The sequence below is a fragment of the Balaenoptera borealis genome, assembly GCF_965194805.1.
Source record: "Balaenoptera borealis genome assembly, chromosome: 6".
Taxonomy (NCBI): Eukaryota; Metazoa; Chordata; class Mammalia; order Artiodactyla; family Balaenopteridae; genus Balaenoptera; species Balaenoptera borealis.
In genome coordinates, this window is record NC_138863.1 from 112,037,069 (window position 1) to 112,061,578 (window position 24,510).

Here is a 24,510-nt window from a genome sequence, read left to right on the forward strand (position 1 = left end):
TCCACCTCCTCAATTTGGGATGATCTGTTGTTTATTCAGGTATTCAACAGATGCAGGGTACATCAAGTTGACTGTGGAGATTTAATCCACTGCTCCTGAGGCTGCTGGGAGAGATTTCCCTTCTCTTCTTTGTTCGCACAGCTCCTGGGGTTCAGCTTTGGATTTGGACCCGCCTCTACGTGTAGGTCGCCTGAGGGCGTCTGTTCTTCTCTCAGACAGTACAGGGTTAAAGGAGCAGCTGATTCTGGGGCTCTGGCTCAGTCAGGCCGGGGGGAGGGAGGGGTACGGATGCAGGGCGAGCCTGCAGCGGCAGAGGCCAATGTGACGTTGCAACAGCTTGAGGCATGCCATGTGTTCTCCCGGGGAAGTTGTCCCTGGATCACGGGATCCTGGCAGTGGTGGGCTGCACAGTCTCCTGGGAGGGGAGGTGTGGATAGTGACCTGTGTTTGCCCACGGGCTCCTTGGTGGTGGCAGCAGCAGCCTTAGCTTCTCATGTCCGTCTCCGGGGTCCACGCTGATAGCTCTGCTGCTTGCGCCCGTCTCTGGAGCTCCTTTAAGCAGTGCTCTTAATCCCCTCTCCTTGCGCACCAGGAAACAAAGAGGCAAGAAAAAGTCTCTTTCCTCTTCGACAGTTTCAGACCTTTTCCTGGACTCCCTCCCGGCCAGGTGTGGCGCACTAGCCCCCTTCAAGCTGTGTTCATGCAGCCAACCCCAGTCTTCTCCCTGGGATCCGACCTCCGAAGCCCGAGCCTCAGCTCCCAGCCACCATCCGCCCCGGCGGGTGAGCAGACAAGCCTCTCGGGCTGGTGAGTGCTGGTCAGCACTGATCCTCTGTGCGGGAATCACTCCGCTTTGCCCTCCGCACCCCTGTTGCTGTGCTCTCCTCCGTGGCTCCGAAGCTTCCCCCCTCTGTCACCTGCAGTCTCCGCCTGCGAAGGGCTTTCCTAGTGTGTGGAAACCTTTTTCTTTCACAGCTCCCTCCCATTGGTGCATGTCCCATCCCTATTCTTTTGTCTCTGTTTTTTCTTTTTTCTTTTGCCCTACCCAGGTACCTGGGGAGTTTCTTGCCTTTTGGGAGGTCTGAGGTCTTCTGTCAGCATTCAGTAGGTGTTCTGCAGGAGTTGTTCCACACGTAGATGTATTTCTGATGTATTTGTGGGGAGGAAGGTGATCTCCAAGTCTTACTCTTCTGCCATCTTGAAGCTCCCTCTGCTGGAAGACGTTTAATCACATTTTCAATTTCATTACTTTTGATTGGTCTGTTCATATTTTCTACTTCTTCCTGGTTCAGTCTTGGAAGGTTATACCTTTCTAAGAGTTTATCCATTTCTTCTAGGTTGTCCATTTTATTGGCATGGAGTTGCTTGTAGTAGTCTCATATGATGCTTTGTATTTCTGCTGTCTCTGTTGTAACTTCTCCTTTTTCATTTCTAATTTTATTGATTTGAGTCCTCTCCCTCTTTTTCTTGATGAGTCTGGCTAATGGTTTATCAATTTTGTTTATCTTCTCAAAGAACCAGCTTTTAGTTTTGTTGGTCTTTGCTATTGTTTTTTTTTTGTTTCTATTTCATTTATTTCTGCTCTGATCTTTGATTTCTTTCCTTCTACTAACTTTGGGTTTTGTTCTTTTTTCTCAAGTTCCTTTAGGTGTAAGTTTAGATTATTTGTTTGAGATTTTTCTTGTTTCTTGAGGTAGCCTTTTATTGCTATAAACTTCCCTCTTAGAACTGCTTTTGCTGCATCCCATAGTTTTTGGATCATCGTGTTTGCATTGTAATTTGTCTCTAGGTATTTTTTGATTTCCTCTTTCATTTCTTCAGTGATCTCTTGGTTATTTAGTAACGTATTGTTTAGCCTCCATGTGTGTGTGTTTTTTACGTGTTTTTCCCTCTTATTGATTTCTAATCTCATAGCATTGTAGTCGGAAAAGATGCTTGACATAATTTCAGTTTTCTTAAATTTACCAAGGCTTTATTTGTGACCCAAGATGTGATCTATCCTGGAGAATGTTCCGTGTTCACTTGAGATATGTATGTTCCTATTTCCATTTTCTTAATTGTTATGGGTTTGTTTTTGTAGGTCCTTTTCTTCTCTTGTGTTTCCCACTTAGAGAAGTTCTTTTAGCATTTTTCGTAGAGCTGGTTTGGTGGTGCTGAATTCTCTTAGCTTTTGATTGACTGTAAAGCTTTTGATTTCCCCATCAAATCTGAATGAGATCCTTGCTGGGTAGAGTAATCTTGGTTGTAGGTTCTTCCCTTTCATCACTTTAAATGTATCGTGCCACTCCCTTCTGGCTTGTTGAGTTTCTGCTGAGTAATCAGTTGTTACCTTATGGGAGTTCCCTTGTATGTTGTCATTTTTGCCTTGTTGCTTTCAATAATTTTTCTTTGTCTTTAATTTTTGTCAATTTGATTAGTATGTGTCTTGGCATGTTTCTCCTTGGGTTTATCCTGCCTGGGGCTCTCTGCATTTCCTGGACCTGGGTGGCTATTTCCTTTCCCATGTTAGGGAAGTTTTCGACTATAATTTCTTCAAATATTTTCTCTGGTCCTTTCTCTCTCTCTTCTTCTGGGACCCCTATAATGCGAATGTTGTTGCATTTAATGTTGTCCCAGAGGTCTCTTAGGCTGTCTTCATTTCTTTTCTTTCTTTTTCCATTATTCTGTTCCACAACAGTGAATTCCACCATTCTGTCTTCCAGGTCACTTATCCGTTCTTCTGCCTCAGTTATTCTGCTATTGATTCCTTCTAGTGTAGTTTTCATTTCAGTTATTGTATTTTTCATTTCTTTTTGTTTGTTCTTTAGTTCTTCTAGGTGTTTGTTCTTTAATTCTTCTAGGTCTTTGTAAAATATGTCTTGCATCTTATCGGTCTTTGCCTCCATTGTTTTTCTGAGGTCCTGGATCATCTTCACTATCATTATTCTGATTTATTTTTCTGGAAGGTTGCCTATGTCCACTTCATTTGCTTGTTTTTCTATGGTTTTATCTTGTTCCTTCATCTGGTGCAAAGTCCTCTGCCTTTTTATTTTGTCTATCTTTCTGTGAATGTGGTTTTCCTTCCACAGGCTGCAGAATTGTAGTTCGTTTTTTTTTTTTTTTAAGTAATTAATTAATTTATTTTTTAAATTTTTATTTATTTATTCATTTATGACTGTGTTGGGTCTTCATTTCTGTGCGAGGGCCTTCTCCAGTTGCGGCAAGTGGGGGCCACTCCCCATTGCAGTGCGCGTGCCTCTCACCATCGCGGCCTCCCCCGCTGCAGAGCACAGGCTCCAGACGCGCAGGCTCAGCAATTGTGGCTCACGGGCCCAGCTACTCCGCGGCACGCGGGATCTTCCCAGACCAGGGCTCGAACCCGTGTCCGCTGCATTGGCAGGCAGATTCTCAACCACTGCGCCACCAGGGAAGCCCTATATTTATTTTTGGTTGCGGTGGGTCTAAGTTTCTGTGCGAGGGCTTTCTCTAGTTGTGGCAAGTGTGGGCCACTCTTCATCGCGGTGCGCGGGCCTCTCACTATCGCGGCCTCTCTTGTTGCAGAGCACAGGCTCCAGATGCGCAGGCTCAGTAGTTGTGGCTCACGGGCCTAGTTGCTCCGCGGCATGTGGGATCTTCCCAGACCAGGGCTCGAACCCGTGTCCCCTGCATTGGCAGGCAGATTCTCAACCACTGCGCCACCAGGGAAGCCCAGAATTGTAGTTCTTCTTGCTTCTGTTGTCTGCCCTCTCCAGCAGGTTCTTATTAGTTATCTATTTTATACATATTAGTGTATATATGTCAATCCCAGTCTCCCAATTCATCCCACCCCCCCACCCGCCTGTCCTTGCTTTTAAAATAATTAGATATTAGATATGGCAGGGTTTTTTAAAGCCACATTAGTGATTTCTAAAACACTGTATAATTTTATAATTTACTGAAATTGATCTTTTATCATTTTAGAATATTCAATTTTACTAACAAAACGTGATTTTAATTTATCAAATTTGGTTTGTAGCTTACTGACTGACATTCCATAAATATAGCTATATCAGATAAAACATGTAAGCCGAGTGTATACTGTTATGTAAGCATGAAGTATGTTAAGATAGGAAATAGGTACATTTACAAGTCCTGATCAAATCTGAATAGTTTCTAAGACTGAGTATATGATTTTGTGTGTAATCACTGAAGATATTTGAGTAGGTAAGAGACACCTTCATTGACTACCTTTTTTTTTTTTAATTCTTTTTTTTTTTTAATTAACTAATTAATTAATTTATTTATTTTTGGCTGTGTTGGGTCTTCATTTCTGTGCGAGGGCTTTCTCTAGTTGTGGCAAGTGGGTGGCCACTCTTCATCGCGGTGCGTGGGCCTCTCACTGTCGCGGCCTCTCTTGTTGCGGAGCACAGGCTCCAGACACGCAGGCTCAGTAGTTTGTGGCTCACGGGCCTGGTTGCTCCGCGGCATGTGGGATCTTTCCAGACCAGGGCTCGAACCCACGTCCCCTGCATTGGCAGGCAGATTCTCAACCACTGTGCCACCAGGGAAGCCCGACTGACTACCTTTTTAAACTCATAATCAAACTGTTGTTGTTGTTAGTCTGTGTGTAACTGAGCAGGACCCTATGGGGCCTTCCTGGGACAGACCGCTCCCCCATATCCTCTGCTTTAGCTCCTCTATGAAGTATCTAGATAATAGTGTCTGATACGTGTTTCCTGAGTGGTTTTACAGGTGCTAAAACCCCCAGCAAATGGAAGAAATTAAATACTTAATGACCATGAGCACATAGCCCCAGGCCTATAGGTGCCTAAGGATTGATAATGTTAACCCCTGTGACACCGCCCTCTTACTTCACCTCAACCAATCAGAGAACTGTACATGAGCTGATCACATGCCCTGGGATGCCCCGCCCTCAGTGTGCCTTTAAAAATGCTTTGCTGAAACCCATGGGGATTTCAGGTGTTTTGAGCACTAGTTGCCCTGGACTACTTGCTTGATGTCCTACAGTAAATGCCATGCTTTCCTTCACCACAACCTGGTGCCAGTAGATTGGCTTTACTGCATGTCAGCATGTGGACCCAAGGTTGGTTCGGTAACTTGTGGTTTCTGGATCCATGTACTTCAGAGCAGAGGTGTCCAGTAGACCTCCGTATTCACCATTTGTGGGAACTAGCAATTTATTCAAGCTAAATTTGTATTTCCAATAAGGAACTTGGAATTACTTATGTTAATGCTTGGTTACGTCTGTACTTACTTAACTTGGGAAAGGTATTTACTGGGGTTACTAGCTTCTAGTCCTCCTCCCTCACCTCTGAACACCTGCTTCCTATTATCAGTGGATGGGAGAAGAGAAGGAGTGAGTAATCAAATCTTTTGTCATAGGTCACCCAAGATTTAAGATATTTTATTTTTACAACATTTACTTGTGTCCATGTAGCTAAGTTGCCATAGTAATTAGGATCATTTCCACTAACAATTTTTGTTTGACTAGGATGAATTTATAAATTATCTAGATTAACTGAACTTGTTTTTAAGTTGAACAGAAGATTTGCTTGTTACTATGTATTAGGAAGAATTTTCCATAGTAGGCCTCGTTTCTAGCTTAGAACTTTCTATGGTATTCTAATACCCTAATATCCTAATGTGGGGCCTTCATCCATATATAATAAACTACTCCCTCTAATCTTAATCACTTTGCAAACTGTGTCCCCATTTTCCCTGCTATAACTTGAACTTGGCTTACTGTCTTTCTGTCTACCTACATTCTGACTTCTACGTTCGAATGTGCAGCCCAGCTGATGCAACATGTTACTTTCTTAGTTCCTCGACTGCCATATCTCCTGTGAACTTTATTTCCACACTGGTTCAGCCACGTACTCCAGTGGTCCCACCTTATACTTTTCATCTCTAGGAACTATTCTACCTCTAGACTGTCTAATCATGGTCCCCTGTCCTTTGAAGTTTTAATATTATGAATAATATTGGGTGTATAGTGCCAGGTACTGCTCTAGGTGCATGGAATACACTAGGAAACAAAACAGACAGAAATGTCTGCTCTTAGGAAACTTATGCCTTAGTGGGGAGAGACAGACAATAAACAAAACCCATAATAAGTATGTAATTATATAGTGTTTTACAAGTTGATGAATGCTATCAGGAAAAAAAAAGTAGAGCAGGGAAGATATAAAAGGGAGTTCAATTCTCTTCTGTTTTAAAATTTTTTAACTTCTATTCTGGAAAAACTTAAGACTTATTAGAAGGTCACAAGTATTGTGCAAAGGACTCCCATATGCCATTGACTCAGAATCAAATACTGTTAATATTTTGCCACATTTACTTTAAAATTCTCTCTCAAAAATATGTAACAGTTTATGAATTTGTGTGTCATCCTTGTGCAAGGGCCATGCTAATGTCCTCTGTATTGTTCTAACGTTAGTGTATGTGCTGCCCAAGCAAGCATGAGAGTTGTAGTTTTAAATAAGGTGGTCAAGTTAAGTGTTCATTGAGAAATTGACATTTCAGGAAAGACTAGAAGGAAGAAAGGGAAGTAGCTATGCAGATATGGGGGCAATGGGGGAGCAGGGAGAGTGGTTTAGGTAGATGGACCAGCTAGTATGGAGTCCTAAGCAGGAACATGGAGGGACATCAGTTTGACAGAAAGGAAAAAGTGAGGTAGAGAGGTAATAGGAATAGGGTAATAGGTAATAGGCAGATTGTAGAAGGGCTTATAAACCATTAATGGAGCTTTTTTCCAGTATAATCAGGAGCCACTGAGGACTTCTGAGAAGTGATATGATCAGACTTACTTTTTTAATTAGGAGGTAGAGGTGGAGGTGATAGGGAATGGTGGGATTCTGGGTATATTTTGAAGGTAGAGCCAACAGGAGATGCTGATGGATTAGATGTGCAGCATGAGACAAAGAGTGAAGTCAAGGAGTTGGTGTGAGCCACTGGAAGGACGGGAGGGGGAAGACCCTGGATGGAATATGGTTTGAGAGAAAGACCTGGAGTTCATTTTGGTCATATTAAGTTTGAGAGGCCCATTAGACTGCTAGGTAGGTATGTCTGTTTAAATATACGAACAAATCTGAAGTTCAGGAGAGGTGTGATCTCCATATATAAATGTGGGAGTCATTGGTATAGAGGTAGTATTTAAAAGCCATGAAACTAATGAGATCTCTAAAGGACAGAGCAGAGGATACTAAAACCTGAGCCCTGGTACACTCTAAGAGGACAGGGAGATGAAGATCCAGCGGAAGTTTAGACTGAGGAGGAATGATGTAGGATAAAATCCATGAGGATGCGGTGTTCTAGAATCTAAGTGAAAAAAACGTGATTTAATGAGGAGGGAATGATTTCCTGGTAGGTCCAGTAAGATGAAGACTGAGAATTCCTTCCTGCTGTCTTCCTTTTACTTCCAATTCAGGGCATTTGTATGGTAAGAAACCTTCCAAACCCCCAAATTTGAAAACTGAGTTCCTCTTACATGTTCCCTCAACACCTAGTATCAATACATTTTCTATAGTATTTCTTCAAAATTGCATCTGTGTTCTATGTTATTATATATCCAGAGCCTAGTGCAATGTCTGTATCATGTAAACACTCAAATATATTTTTATTGAATACATGAAAGAATGAAATTCATTAAATGGTTATTTTTTAGCTGTAATTCTTTACAGGGCAAATATTCTGACTTTTAAAAAATTTTTTAAAAAATTTATATTTGGCTGTGTTGGGTCTTCGTTGCTGTGCGTGGGCATTCTCTAGTTGTGGCAATCAGGGGCTACCCTTCGTTGCGGTGTGCGGGCTTCTCATTGCAGTGGCTTCTCTTGTTGCGGAGCACAGGCTCTAGGTGTGTGGGCTTCAGTAGTTGTGGCGCCCAGGCTTCAGTAGTTGTGGTTTGCAGGCTCTAGAGCACAGGCTCAGTAGTTGTGGTGCTCGGATTTAGTTGCTCTGTGGCATGTGGGATCTTCCCGGATCAGGGCTTGAACCTGTGTCCCCTGCATTGGCAGGCGTATTTCCAACCACTGCGCCACCAGGGAAGTCCTCTGACTATTTAAAATAGATACACTGGCATTTAGCCCTGAAGCAGAGATGGAGCATTCTTGTGTTAAAAAGGGAGCAAAGACCCAGTTAGATGTCTTACCTCTGCCACTAGCTACATGATCTTCTTGGAGTTTTATCTTTTTGATCCTCATTTTCCAAAACTTAGATTCATTGGTATGGGTTAAGCCAGTGTGTTGCTTTTTCCATTTTTTAAAATTAAAGTTTTAATTTTGAGATCATTGTAAATTCATATGCTGTTGTGAGAAATAATGCAAAGAAATAATGCAGGTACAATCCTGGGTACCCTTCACCCAGTTTGCCCCAATGGTAACGTCTTGTAAAACTATAACACAGTATCATCACCAGGATATTGACATCATCAAGATAGAGAACATTTCCATCCCACAGGGATCCCTCATGTTGCCTTTTTAGAGTCACAACCTCTTCTCTCCTTCTCTACCTTAACCCCTGGCAACTACTAATCTTTTCTACAATTTTGTCATTTCAAAAATGTTATATAAATGGAGTCACACAAATGTAACCTTTTGAGATTGGCTTTTTCACTCAGCGTAATTCTCTGGAGATTCATCTAGATTGTTGAATGTATCAATTGTGCCTTTTTATTGCTGAACAGTATTCCATGATATGTATGTACCAGTTTGTTTAACCATTCACCCCTTGGAATGGTCCATTCCAGTTGGGTTGGTTCGGGTTTTGACAATAATGAATAAAACTGCTGTAAACATTCATATTTAGGCTTCTGCGTGGACGTATGTGTTGACATAAGTTTCCTCTAGGGTAAATGCCCAAGAGTACTGTTGCTGAGTCATATGGTAGTTGCATGTGTAGTTATTGAAGAAATTGTCAAACTATTTTTCCGAGTGGCTGTATGTATACTCTGTCTTCCTAAAAGCATACATCAAGACAGGAATTGTTTGATTGATTGATTTTGTTTGTGTTTTAAATCTTTGGATGAGGCTTTGCTTCATTTCAGGCTTTGTAGCCATACAAACTTGCATTTGAATCCTGGCTTTCTTATCTACCGTGTCATAGTTTATTCATTAATGAACAAGAACATAGTACTTATTTCATAGGGTTCTTAGGAGGATTACATGAGATAGCATACGTTCAAGTTCTTGGCACGTAATAGACACTCCAGAAATATTAGTTCTTTCGCCACCTTCAGAATTAAAAACTGAGCCTATTTTCGTTGGTGTTCATGTTGTTTCAGTGGCATATGACATCATCTCAAGAGTTTGTTGATATTATAATCAGTTGCAATCTCGTAACAGTGTTGCCACTTCTTTGTTTTAGATCTTCTTTTTCAATCTTTTATAGTTTCCATATACAGGTCTTGCACATCCTTTTATTAGATTTATTTCTGATATTTGAATTTCTTGATGTTCACAAGAATGGTATCAATTTTAATATTTTATTTTCTGATTTTGCCTATGTAGAGGAACATAGTGGATTGTGTATATTGGTCATGTATTCATCAACCTTACTAAATTTGCTTATAAAACTCCTAGTAGATTATTTTTATTCTATGTACATAATCCTATGTCATCTGTAAATTAAAAAAATTTTTTTCTCCTTTCCTTTTGCCTTATTCAACTGATCTGATTCCACTGTCAAATAAAATTTGAGATAGTAGGCATTTTTGTGTCTTCTCTGACCTTGCAAGGAAAGCTGTCAACATTTTACATTAAGTATGATGTTTGCTGAAGGTTTTTGGTAAAAACCTTTCATGATATGAAGTAAATTCTCTTCTGTTTTTCCTTTGTCAGGGAGGTTTTTCTCTGAACTGATTTTTAATTTTATCAAATGCATTTTCCCCCTACTTTTAAGATTACCATCTAAAGTTTCTTCTTTATTTTATTATTCTTGAAAATTACATTGCTTGAGGTTTTTACAATGTATCTTAATAACGGTTTAATTGAGATAAAATTCACCAGGAAATAAAACCATAAAATTCATTCATTTCATAATCTTTGGGTTTTGATATATTCACAGAGTTGTAGAACCATCATCATGATCTAATTTTAGAACATTTTCTTCACTCTAAAAAGAAACCCAGTACTCATTAGCAGTTGCTCTTTAGTCTCTGCCCCTCTATTCCACGCCCCACCCCCCCATATCCCTGACTCCAGCCCTAAACAACCACTCATTTACTTTCTGTCTCTATGGATTTGCCTAGTCTAGACCTTTCATATAAATGGAATCACACAATATGTGGTTCTTTGTGACTGGCTTCTGTCGCTTAGCATAATGTTTTCATGTTCATCCATGTTGTAGGATGTATCAGTATTTTTTTTGTAATAAATTTATTTATTTATTTGTTTGTTTTTATTTTTGGCTGTGTTGGGTCTTCATTGCTGTGCGCAGTCTTTCTCTAGTTGTGGGAAGCGGGGGCTACTCTTCGTTGTGGTGCACGGGCTCCTCATTGTCTTGGCTTCTCTTGTTGTGGGGCATAGGCTCTAGGCACTCAGGCTTCAGTAGTTGTGGCGCATGGGCTCAGTAGTTGTGGCTTGTGGGCTGTAGAGTGCAGGCTCGGTAGTTGTGGCACACGGGCTTAGTTGCTCCACAGCATGTGGGATCTTCCTGGGCCAGGGCTCAAACCGGTGTCCCTTGCACTAACAGGCAGATTCTTAACCACTGCGCCACCAGGGAAGCCCTGTATCAGTATTTTATTCCATTTTATTGTCAAATAATACTCCATTGTATAGATATACTACATCTTCTTTATCAATTCATCAGTTGATAGACATTTGTGTTGTTTTCATTTTTTTAAACTATTACGAATAATGCTGCTATGAAAATTTGTATGGAAGTTTTTGTGTGGATGTATATTTTCATTTTTCTTGGGTGAAAGAAAAATTCATTTACCTAGGGGTAGAATTTGCAGGTCTTATGATAATTATGTTTAACATTTGATGAACTACCATATTGATTTTCACAACGGTTACACTTTTATACATTTCCACAAGCAGTGTTTGAGGGTTCTAATTCCTCCACACTTTTGCCAAAACTTGTTGTTATCTGTCTTTTTAATTTTAGCCCTCCTAATGGGTATAAAGTGGTATCTCATTGTGGTTCTGATTTGCAATTTCCTTATTACTAATGATGTTGAACATTTTTCTGTGTGCTTATTGGCCATTTATATATCTTCTTTAGAGAAATGTCTATTCAGATCATTTTTGCATTTTTAAATTGAGTTTTGTTTTTATTATTGAGTTGTAATTGTTCTTTGTATATTCTTGATACAAGTCTCCTGTCAGATATACTTTGCAAATATTTTCTCCATTTCTGTGGATTGCCCTCCCTTTCTTGATGGTATTATTTGCAGCACTAAAGTTTTTAATTTTGGTGAAGTCCAATTTATCTATTTTTTCTTTTGATGCTTTTATTTTTGGCATTGTGTCTAAGAAACCATTGGTCACCAACATTTACTTTTATGCTTTCTTTTAATAGTTTTTAAAAAAATTTTAGCCCTTACGTTTTAGTCCGTGATCATTTTGAGTTATTTTGTGTATGGTGTGAGTTAAAGGTCTGATTTCACTCTTTTATATGTGGATATCTAGTTCTCCCAGCACTATTTCTTGAAAAAAGTTTTTCATTTCCTATTGAATTGTTTTGACACCCTCCTCAAAAATCAACTGAATGTTAAGTGTTTATTTATGGACTCTCAATTCTATTCCATTGATCTATCTGTCTATCATTATGCTAATACTACACTGTTTTCATTATGTGGCTTCATAGCAAGTTTTACAACCAGGAAGTATAAGTCCTCCGACTATACTTTTTCAAGATTGTTTTGGCTATTCTGGGACCCTTGCATTTCTACATGAATTTTAAGCTTTAAAAGTTGAACTTGCCTTTGCATTCCTAAAATAAGCCCATTTTAGTCTTGATATTTTACTCTTTTAATTTACTGATGTATTAGGTTTGCTAATTGTTTTTTTGGGTTTTTTTTTAAGTTAATTAATTAATTAATTTTTATTTTTGGCTGCATTGGGTCTTTGTTGCTGTGCATGGGCTTTCTCTAGTTGCGGCAAGCAGGGACTACTCTTCGTTGCAGTGCGTGGACTTCTCATTGCGGTGGCTTGTCTTGTTGAGGAGCACTGGGCTCTAGGTGCGTGGGCTTCAGTAGTTGTGGCACATGGGCTCAGTAGTTGTGGCTCGCGGGCTCTAGAGCAGAGGCTCAGTAGTTGTGGCGCATGGGCTTAGTTGCTCCGCGGCATGTGGGATCTTCCCGGACCAGGGCTCAAACCCGTGTCTCCCGCATTGGCAGGCGGATTCTTAACCACTGTGCCACCAGGGAAGCCCTCTAATTGTTTTTTAACTGATGAACATGAGAAAATGTCTTGTTTATATTTTTTCTTGCAATGTGCTTGTCTTACGAAGTGTAGTCTAGCTTCGTAGAATGAGCTTGAAAATAATATTTCTGTCATTACACCAAATGACTCAAGTTTGTTTATTGTGTTCTTTAATTTTCCATAACTTATAGATTTTTAATCTGCTTGTATAATCAATTGCTGAGAGAGATGCATTAAAATGGCTCACTATAGTTATAGATTTGGCTGTTCTTTGTTTCTGTCAAATTTTTCTTTTATAACTTCTTTTTAAAATATATTTTGACCTCTATCATTTTTAAAATTTTATTTATTTTTATTTTTTTATTTTTGGCTGTGTTGGGTCTTCATTGCGGCGCGTGGGCTTCTCATTGTGCTGGCTTCTCTTGTTGCGCAGCACAGGCTCTAGGCATGTGGGCTTCAGTAGTTGTGGCTTGCGGGCTCTAGGGCGCAGGCTCAGTAGTTGTGACACACGGGCTTAGTTGCTTCGCAGCATGTGGGATCTTCCTGGACCAGGGCTCGAACCCGTGTCCCCTGCATTGGCAGGCGGATTCTTAACCACTGCGCCACCAGAGAAGTCCATATCTGGATGTTTTGACTTGTATATTTATATACTTTGAGGCTGTGTTTATTCTAGTAAATTAAATCTTTTATCATTATAAAGGGCCCTTCTTTGTCTTAGTAATTTTTTTTAGCCTTCAGCATATGCTATCTTACGTTAATAAAGCTATACCAGGTTTATTTTGGTATGCATGATATGTCTTTTTCCATTCTTTTACATCAGATGTTTATGAGTCCTTCTATTTAAGATGTGTCTTTCTAAAGCAGCATACAGATACTAATCTTAAAATCCAGTATGATAATCTTTTTCTTTTTCTTTTTTTTTTTTTAGAAATTCACGTTCTTTTATTTATTTATTTATTTATTTATGGCTGTGTTGAGTCTTCGTTTCTGTGCGAGGGCTTTCTCTAGTTGCGGCAGGTGGGGACCACTCTTCATCACGGTGCGCGGGCCTCTCACCATCGCAGCCTCTCTTGTTGCGAAGCACAGGCTCTAGACGCGCCGGCTCAGTAATTGTGGCTCACGGGCCCAGTTGCTCCGTGGCATGTGGGATCTTCCCAGACCAGGGCTCGAACCCGTGTCCCCTGCATTGGCAGGCAGATTCTCAACCACTGCGCCACCAGGGAAGCCCAGCAAGTCCTGCTTGCTGTACCTCTGAGACATTTCCTAAATCCAGTTCCACTGCTAAAGATGATTTTTGCTATGTCTGTTGCAGCATGATAATAGGTTTCTTGCTTTCATACTTTCCCCCTTTTGAACCATTCTCTATTCTCTCTCTCTTTTAAAAAATTTTTTGGCCACACTACACAGCTTGTGGGATCTTAGTTCCCCGACCAAGGTTCGAACCTGTGCCCCCTGCATTGGAAGCACAGAGTCCTAATCACTGGACTGCCAGGGAGTGCCCCCCATTCTCTATTCTTTACTCAGAGTTTTATTATTGCTATTGAGAAGGTGCTAGGGATGCTGACTCATAGGTGCTTATGAGGACCTTATCCAACAAGTGTGAGTCATAAATCATCTCTTAAATCCAGTTGCCACTGAGGCGGTGGGGGCTTTGTGGACTGGCAAAGTCCTATAGGAACATTTTCCCATGCCTTTCTATTGATAGCTTTGTCCTCCTCTTGTAGTTTTTGGAATGTAAGTCAGATTGTGTCACTCCCCTTCTTAAAACTCTCCAGTAACTGCTATCCAGTACAACTTTCTGTGAAGGATGAAATGTTCTATGTTCTATGTGTGCACCGTTCAGTATGAGAGCCACTAGCCATATGTGCCTATTGAGCACTTGTAACATGGTTGATGGAGGAACTGAGGAACTGAATTTTTAATTTAGTTAAATTTAAATAGCTACATCTGCCTAATAGTGTATTTGACAGCACCTCTCCTTTGGCTTCCCTTCATTCTTAAAGTGGAATCCAAAGTCCTTATCAAGGACTTCGATGATCTGACTCTTGGTTATCTCAGTAACTTCATCTCATATCATTTTCTTCATTGGTCTAACCACATTGGCCTCTTCTCTGTTTCTAGAAAACACTAAGCCTTTTCTCAACTCAGGGTCTTTTCACTTATGCTGTTTGCCTGGAGTGCTCTTCTATCAACTTTGAACCTGACTGGTTCTTTCACATCCTTTAGACTGTAGACCAAGACCAAGTATCACCTAAGAGTGGCCTTACCTGGTCATCCTGCCTAAAGTGGCCATTACCCTCTTAAGTTTCTTCATAATACTTGTACTATACTGTAATTAATCTTGTTTACTTATTTGTTTCAGTCTCCCCCTCAAGAATGTAAGTTCTGTGGGGGTGTAATCCTTGGTTCTCTAGATCGTGGCGTGTAGTACTTATTTGTTATTAATAAATACTTGTTGAATTCTTGAGATTCTTAAACATTGTACACAGGTTTATTACTTTTTTAGGGGAGAGGGAGGCTAAAGTTTTATAAGTCTGCAAATAATTGAGAATTAAAGCAAATTTGTTTTAAAAATGAAATGAGATTATATATAAACAGATGAATGATTCAATCTAAATATGAAGTGTTATTATTAGAGAAGCTTTATAGTTCAGTGATTTAATAGGACTTTTTTCCTTGCAGCGTTCTAAGAATTTACTGATATATGAAATTTTTATGTGGTGGAAAATTAAAATTATAACTGTGAAAAGCCACTGGTGAGGAAAGTGCTAATCAGGCAGAGTTTATTTCTTTTTGAATTTTATTTTATATTTCTTTTTGAATTTTATTATTTTTTTTAAATACCGCATGTCCTTATTAGTTATCTGTTTTATACATATTAGTGTATATATGTCAATCAGGCAGAGTTTATACTGTTGATTCAAGTGATTAAAGAATTCATTTTAATATTTAAAAATCAATCTCATTCAATAATATTACGCTAATTTAATTATTATAAATTTAGAGTTGATATCTTTGTGTTTAAAAAAATTTTTTTTAATGCAATTTAACCTCATTCTTAGAAAATCTAGTATAGTATGAAAATGAACACCTATAAAAGGATTGATTATAAAAGAATTCATCTTTCTGTAAAATTCATCCCCATTTTAAAAATTATTTAGTTTGTAAAAATCTAGTTGATTTATAACTTTTTAATAATACATTTATTGCTTAAAACGGGTATGGCTATGTCATGGCTCAATTAGAAATACAAATGAAATAGAGTATGCTGGTTCTTAGTGCATTAAGTATTGCTTTTGGACTCAGTGCTTTGAATTTTCTTAATAGCTTATTCTGGGAACATGATTTAACCAATTTGTATCTAGTATGTCAAGGCTATTGATAAGTGCTTTCATATTATTATTTACGTTTAATTCTCTAATACACTTAGTAATATCTATTTCCCCCACCCCTCCCTCTTGTGATTTTTTTGTTTTTAGGATCATCATGCCCAGAGGTCATGACATAAAAAAGTCTCTTACACCTCAGATTTCTTGTTTGACAAGTGAATCTTATAAACAGCTGGATTTTTTGCCTGACAAACTAAGAGCAAAGCTGCTTCCCTTCCAGAAAGATGGCATCACTTTTGCCTTGAGAAGAGACGGCAGGTAAAGTACTTTTTTCAAGACATGCTAAAATGCTAAATCCCTGGCAAGTGTATAAAAAAACAAAGCTTTGTGAAAAAAATTCTTTTTGTGTATACATAGTCTTCCCGTTAATTTTTTTTTTTTACTAGATCATGAAATAATAATTTCAGGATATATTTTATTTTGCCTTCATTCTTGAATGATACTTTAGTTAACAATACAGCTCTACTTTAATAGCCATTTTTTTCTTAGCACCTCGAAGACTGTATTCTACTGTCTTCTGGCTTCCATAGATGCCATTAAAAAGTGTGCTCTCAAGCCTCAAAATATTACCCTGCAGGTGACTTATTGATTACAAAGAGAAAAATTACACAAAATGGTCAAGGTTGGTATCTCTGATAATGGTACAGATACCGGCATAATGTGGTACACAGGAGGTCTATAACTTTCTTTTTTTTAAATTTATTTATTTTATTTATTTATTTTTGGCTGTGTTGGGTCTTTGTTGCTGCGCGCGGGCTTTCTCTAGTTGCCGCCAGCGGTGCGCGTGCCTCTCATTGTGGTGGCTTTTCTTGTTGCGGAGCACGGGCTCTAGGCATGTGGGCTTAAGTAGTTATGGCATGCAGGCTCAGTAGTTGTGGCTCGAGGGCTCTAAAGCACAGGCTCAGTAGTTGTGGCGCATGGGCCTAGCTGCTACATGGCAAGTGGGATCCTCCCGGACCAGGGATCGAACCCGTGTCCCCTGCATTGGCAGGTGGACTCTCAACCACTGTGCCACCAGGGAAGCCCCAGTGTATAACATTCTTATGTGGTGTTCTTCCTGGAAATACTTGACCTGAAAGTCCTGAGGAAACAGTCAAACCAGTTCAGCATGTGGGACATTTTTTCAGGACAGCTGACCTGATGTCTTCACATGATTAAATGTCATGGAGAACCAAGGGAAGTGGTGGGAATGTTCTAAGTTGAGAAGCAACCTAAGAGCTAGAACAACTGAAAGTAATGCATAAACCTTGATTAGATCCTGAATAAGTAAAAAGAAAAGCTTTAAAGGACACTTTTGGGTTAACTGGGAAAACTTCATCTGGACTCTATTAGAGTGCTGTTATTGAATTAATGTTGATTACCTTAGATGTGGTAATGGTGTTATAGTTGAATATAAGAATGTTCTTGTTCCTGGGAAATGCATGATAAAGAATTGGGGGATGAAGAATCCTGCTATCTACAGCCTATTTTCTACATTTTCCCAAAAGGGAAAGGCATGTGTATGTTTAGAGAAACTTCGAGGCGGTCGGCCAAAATATTAACAGTGTGAACACTTGAGTGGTATAAATGTGTTCATTGTATTATTCTTTTTGGCTTTTATGTGAGTTTGAAAATTTTCAAAAAAAAAAAAAGAATCAGTCTAATTTTCATATCTTTGTAAATCATCTTTTATCTGTATCTGATTTTAAGATTTTCTCTTTGTCTTTGGAGTTCTGCTGTTTTGCTATAATTTATTCTGTATGGTTTTCTTTTTATCCTGCTTGAGATTATTGTATGTTTTTAATCTGAGATTTGTGCCATGTTGATTCCGGGAAATTCTCACTCTTCAAATATTGATTCTTACCCATTCTCTTTATTATCTTCTTTTGCTACTCCAATTAGACTTATACTTGACCATTTCACTTTATCCTATGCTTCCATTAATGTCTCATATTTTCTGTGTCTATCTGGGCTACATTATGGCTGTTTTGTTGTTGTTGTTGTTTTAAATGGGGTTGACCAAAAAGTTTGTTCGGGTTTTTCTGCAAGATGTTACAGAAAAACCCAAACGAACTTTTTGGCCAACCCAATAAATATTTATTTATTTTATTTATTTATTTGGCTGTGCTGGGTCTTAGTTGCGGCACACGGGACCTTTGTTGCCACGTGTGGGATCTTTTAGTTGTGGCATGTGGGATCTTTAGTTGAGACCTGTGGGATCTAGTTCCCTGACCAGGGATCGAACCTGGGTACCCTGCATTGGGAGCTCGGAGTCTTAGCCATTGGACCACCAGGGAAATCGCTATGGCTGTTCTTAAGATTTCTCTTATAGTTTATGATTCAGCTTTTCTAATCTGTTAACTCACGTATTCAGCTTTAAAGAACTTTTTTTAGTGATGAATAACATATATGGAGAAGTGAGTGCAGATCATAAGCATATAACTTGAAGAATTTTCACCATATAGCCATCATCACAATCAAGAAATAGAACATTACCTGCATCCCAGAAACCTTCCTTTTGCCTTCTCCCAATCACTACTGCCTCCCTCCTTTCCAAAGGTAACCACTATCCTGACTTCTCACACCACAGATTACTTTTACATGTTCAACTATGTTAATTGTAATCATCCATATGTACTCATTTTAAAATTTATTTATTTAATTTATTTATTTTTGGCTGCGTTGGGTGTTCGTTGTGGCGAGCGGGGGCTACTCTTTGTTGCGGTGCGCAGGCTTCTCATTGCGGTGGCTTCTCTTGTTTTGGAGCTCAGGCTCGAGGCATGCGGGCTCAGTAGTTGTGGCGCACGGGCTTAGTTGCTCCGTGGCATGTGGGACCTTCCCAGACCAGGCTTGAACCCATGTCCCCTGCATTGGCAGACAGATTCTTAACCACTGTGCCACCAGGGAAGCCCCGTATGTACTCTTTTGTGTCTGACTTTTCTCATTCAACATCATTGCGAGATCCTTCCATAGTGTTGCATGTAGTAGTAATTGGTTCATTCTCATTGCTATATAAAATTCCATTGTGTAAATGTACCATAATTTATTTATTCATTCTACTGTTGATGAGCACTTGGGTTGTTTCTAGTTTGGGGCTCTTAAAAATAGCAATGCTATGAACATTCTTAGACAATTCTTTTGGTAAACATAAATACACATTTCTGTTGTGCATATACCAAGAAGAGGAATCAGTGGTCATAAATATGCATATATTCCACTAAGTAGATGCTGCCTCTGTTAGTTTGTCAGGGATGTCATAATGAAGTACCATAACTGGGTGGGTTGAACAACTGAAATTTATTGTCTAACGGTTCTTGAGGCTAGAATTCCAAAATCAAGGTGTTGGCGGAGTTGATTCCTTCTCAGGACTGTGAGGGAAGGATCTGTTCCAGGTCTCTCTCCTTGGCTTTTAGATGCGTATCTTCTTCCAGTGTCTTTTCACATCATCTTCCCTCTATTTGTGTCAAAAATTTCCCTTCATATAAGGACATCAGTCATATTGGATTCAGGCCCACCCTAATGACTTAATTACTGATTACATCGGCAATGACCCTATTTCCAAATGAGGTCACTTTCTGAGGGACTGGAGCTAAGACTTCAACATATGAATTTTGGGGGACACAGTTCAACCCATAACTTGGCCAAACATTTTTCAAAGTGATTTAACCAATTTATACTTGTGTCAACAGTGGATAAGAGTTCCATTTGTACCACAGCCTCACCAGTACCTCATATTGCTTATCTTTAGTGTCATTTTAGGTATTCTTATAGGAATATAGTGATATCCATTGAATTTTCATGTACATTTTTCTGATGACAAATGAAGCTTAACACCTTTTCGTATGCTTATTAGCCATTTGGATATCCTCTTATGTTAAGTGCTTGTTCATGTCTTATCCATTTTTCTCCTGGGTTATCTGCTTGCCTTTTTCTTATCATTTTGTAGAGACTTATCAGATTTATATTCTGGATGAGTCTTTTGTATCTGTGTTGCAAATGATTTTTCTCAGGCTATGGCTTGCCTTTTCACTCTCTTAATTATGCCTTTTGATAAGCAGACATTCTCAAATTTAATGTTCTATTAAATATTCTTTATTGGTATTGTCTTTTGTGGCTGATACTTTTTGCATCCTATTTAAGAAATCTTTGTCTGTTACAAGGTTGTGAAGATAATTTCCTGTGTTTTCTTCTAAAAACTTTTTTGTGTCTTTTTTACATTTAGATCTACAATCTATTTGGGTTTTTTGTTTGCTTGTTTGTTTGGCCTTGTGGCTTGCGGGATCTTAGTTCCTTGACAAGGATTGAACCCGAGCCCCTGACAGTGAAAGCGCGGATTCCTAACCACCAGTCCTCCAGGGAATTCCCTACAATCAACTTGGAATTGATTTTTGTATATGTTATAAGGTAGAGGTGATGGTGGATTGATTGGTTATATTTATTTATTTATTTATTTACTTTTGTATATGGAATATAATTGAACCATCACAATTTATTTATTTATTTATTTTTTGGCTGCGTTGGGTCTTCGTTGCTGTGTGAGGGCTTTCTCTACTTGTGGTGAGCGGGGGCTACTCTTCATTGCGGTGCGCAGGATTCTCATTGTGGTGGCTTCTCTTGTTGTGGAGCACGGGCTCTAGGCATGCGGACTTCAGTAGTTGTGGCTCGCAGGCTCTAGAGCACAGGCTCAGTAGTTGTGGCACACAGGCTTAGTTGCTCCGTGGCATGTGGGATCTTCCCAGACCAGGGCTCGAACCCATGTCCCCTGCATTGGCAGGTGGATTCTTAAACACTGCACCACCAGGGAAGTCCTATTCTTCCATTTCTTTAATTGCCCTCCATTTACTTCATCTCAATTATTCTTTCCCTTATTTCTTTTTCAGTAAATTTTTTGTAATTTTCAATATATAGTTCTTTCACATATATCATTACATTTATTCCTAGGTATTTAATATTTTTGGTGCTGCTATAAATGGTCTTCTCCCCGCCCCCTGCTGATTTTAAGGTTTTCTCTTTGTTCAGCTATCCAAAATTTTACTATGATGTGCCTGAGTGTGGTTTTCTTTGCATTTATACTTCTTAATCTGTGGGCTGATATCATTCATTAGTTGTGGATAATTCTCAGTTGTTTTCTCTTCAACTGTTATTTTTGCTCATTCTTAATACTCCTTGCCTCCAGTTATACCTCTGTTAGACCTTTTCTCAGTGTCCCATATATCTCTTATCTTCTTTTTTTGTATTTTCTTACTTTAAATTTCTCTGCTTCAGTTGGATATTTTTGTTTATCCATATTCTTGTTAACTAATACTCTCTTTTGCTGTAAGTTAATCTATTGAATTCTCTTAAGGAAGAGACCATCACTCAAAATATCTGAAACCAAAACCCACACAGTATGTCTGACACAGGGAATTCCCTGGCGGTCCCTTGGTTAAGGACTCTGTGCTTTCACTGCTAAGGGCTGGGGTTCAGTCTCTGGTTGGGGAACTAAGATCCTGGAAGCCCTGTGGTGTGGACTAAAAAAAAAAAAAGTCTGAAACAAAAAGTTGAATTTATTACTTGCTAAGCAAGGGAGAACTGTGCTCCTTAGACATGGCTCTCCAAACAAAGCAAAGAGTTAGTATTGTATCTGGTTTGGGGGGAAGTCTGTAGACTGTAAAAAGCAGGAGTGTTTAATGACTTGCTGAATTTCAGACTATAGTTTAGAGATTAGCTGGCTAATGTCAAAGAACAGTCAGTCCGTTCCTTTCTTGAAATTGGAGAATAGGAACATTTTATTTTCTGTTCTTAATGTCAGATAGTGTATTTTTAAGCCCAAGAATATCCAGTTTCTATCTGCCTTGTTATGTTGTTGGTATCTTGTTTCTTGCCATGTTCTAATTCCATCTCTTATTTCTGTAAATATCTAGAATATACTTATTTTACATATCTGAAGTGTTTTGGAGGCTAATTTTACCTTTTGTTGTTATTGTTGTTCATGATAGCTTATTTCCCAATGTATTTGCTAATTTAAAAAATTTTTGTTTTAATAATTAGGTAATCTTAATCTCTGGGAATTTTGATAAACCTAAATAGTGGGTAGATTCTTTTAGGAAGGACTTACAAAGTTAAGTCTTTGGTTTAAGGTTTTCCAGGTCACATAGGCAGTATCAAATTCATTTTTAGGTAGGCTTATGATTATGAATTTTGATCATTAATTTTCTCCTGATGCCAAACCTTAAGTTTCCTTATTGGCTTTTAAAAAATTTTAGGTATAATTAAATTCAGTAAAATGCACAGATTTTAGCTGTACAGTTCAGTGAATTCTGATATATGTATACTTCTGTGTTTTCAAACATGTCAGATATAGAGTACTTCCATCACCCAGAATAGGCCTCTCTTTAGTCAACTCCTTCCCCTGAATTAGGCAACCACTGATCTGATGTCTGTCACCAGAATGTATTTTTTGTATTAGTTACCTGATACTTTCTTAATTTTTTTAAAAAAATTTATTTTATTTACTTATTTATTCATTTTTGGCTGCATTGGATCTTCATTGCTGCTTGTGGACTTTCTCTAGTTGTGGCGAGTGGGGGCAACTCTTCCTTGTGGTGCACGGGTTTTCTCATTGCGGTGGCTTCTCTTGTTGAGCACGGGCTCTAGGCACATGGGCTTCAGTAGTTGTAGCACGTGGGCTCAGTAGTTGTGGCTGGCAGACTCTAGAATGCAGGCTCAGTAGTTGTGGCACACAAGCTTAGTTACTCCGCGACATGTGGGATCTTCCCAGACCAGGGCTCGAACCTGTGTCCCCTGCATTGGCAGGCAGATTCTTAACCACTGCACCACCAGGGAAGTCCCTCTCAATATTTTTTAACTTTTTACTTTGAAATAATTTTAACTTATAGAGAAGTTATTAAGAAAAGTATAGAAATAGCTTTCATATACCTTGTATCTAGTTTAATTTTAAACATTTTGCCACTTTTCCTTTACCTTTTTTTTAACTTTTTATTTTATATTGAAGTATAGTTGATTAACAATGTTGTGATAGTTTCAGGTGTACAGCAGAGTGATTCAATTATACATATACTTGTATCTATTCCTTTTCAAATTCTTTTCCCATTTAGGTTGTTACATAATATTGAGCAGAGTTCCCTGTGCTATACAGTAGATCCTTGTTGGTTATCCATTTTAAATACAGCAGTGTGTACATGTCAGTCCCAAACTCCCTAACCCTTCCCCCCAACCCAACCATAAGTTCGTTCTTAAGTTTGTGACTCTGTTTCTGTTTTGTAAATAAATTCATTTGTATCATTTCTTTTTAGGTTCCGCATGTTAGTAATATCACACTGTACTTCTCTTTCTCTGTCTGACTTACTTCACTCAGTATCACAATCGCTAGATCCATCCATGTTGCTGCAAATGGCATTAATGGCTGAGTAGTATTCCATTGTGTATATGTACCACATCTTCTTTATCCATTCCTCTGTCGATGGATATTTAGGTTGCTTCCATGTCTTGGCTATTGTAAACACTGCTGCAATGAACATTGGGGTTCCTTTACTTTTTTATTCACTCTCCCTCTCCCTCTGTCTCTTTCTTTGTCTCTCTCTACACATACACACACATGTTAGTGTTTTTTTTTCTGAATCACTTGAGGGTAGGTTACATGTATCATGCTCCTTTAACCTACAATATTTCAATATAACGTGTATTTTTTAAGAACAAAGGTATTCTCTAATGTAGCCACAGTACATAATCGAATTCAGGAAATTTAACTTCTATGCAATTCTTTAATCTACATATCTGTTGTCAATTGTACCAATAATATCCTTATAGCATTTTTTTTCTTTTAGCGCAAAGATCCAGTCCCAGATCAGCTTTTGCATTTAGTGATAGCTCTTTCTTTCCTTTATTGTAGGACAGTTCCACAGCCTTTCATGACATTAGTATTTTTTTTTTAAAGAATATAGGCCTGTTTATTTTATAGAATGTGTCTCAATTTCTTTAATGTTTTCTCATGACAGGATTTAGATTAGTCCTTTCTGGATTGGTACATAAGTGAGATCAAGGTCCTGTCCTTGTCAGGATATTGCTTTTGAAGGCACACTGTATCTGTCAGCCCCTCACTGGTGGTATTAATTTGGATTGCTAGTCAAAGTGTTGTAGTTTCTCTACCATATATATAGTTACTATTTTTCCCTTGCTCAATTGTTTCCTATTTAACAAACAACTAACATGAGATGTTAAGATCATGCAAATATGCTTCTACTTATTCGATATTTTTCCTCTTGGATTTGCATCCATAAATGATTCTTGCTTAAAATAATTTTTGCCATGTAGTTGTTAAAATGTTGATTTATTGACTGGCATTCTACTCTAAGGAAGAGCCCTCCTCTGCCCAACAATCTCTTTCTCTCTCTCTCTCTGCCCATCCATCTGTCTGTCCCTCCTCAGTATGGGCTCATGGAATCCTATATATTGAATGAGTTATAATCCCTTACTGTACCATAGCTTACGTTTGTCTTTTTTGGAACTTGGTATGAATGGAAATCATATAATTTATGTGTGTCTGACTTCTCTTGTTCAACATGTTTTTGAGATTCGTATGCATTTTTTTGATCTCTGATTGTAGGACAGTTATTTTATTCATTCACTTGGTGACAGACATTTGGGTTGGTTCTAATTTAGGAGTCTTATGAATAAAGATGGTATTAACATTCTTGAACAAGTCCTTTTGTGGACATGCTTTCTCCTGCTAGATTTTAGTGTAGGTATCTGTTTAACTTTGTAAGAAAACTGCCCAACTTGTTTTCCACCCCATCAGCAAT

At 38.7% G+C, this 24,510-nt stretch overlaps 1 protein-coding gene across 12 annotated transcripts in view; it reads left to right on the forward strand.

Annotated features, from left to right (window-relative positions):
* Positions 1 to 24,510, forward strand: part of ZRANB3 (zinc finger RANBP2-type containing 3) — a 262,135-nt gene that overhangs the window by 13,468 nt on the left and 224,157 nt on the right. For 10 of the 12 annotated variants that reach the window (XM_082397845.1, XM_082397841.1, XM_082397840.1 and 7 more), the window contains one exon: positions 15,821 to 15,988. In XM_082397845.1, the coding sequence (XP_082253971.1) occupies positions 15,828 to 15,988 (161 nt within the window). In that variant the 5' untranslated portion in view covers positions 15,821 to 15,827. Of the gene's footprint in view, positions 1 to 15,820; positions 15,989 to 24,510 lie in introns of those variants that run through there. The other 2 variants (XM_082397838.1, XM_082397836.1) reach the window with 2 other exon arrangements.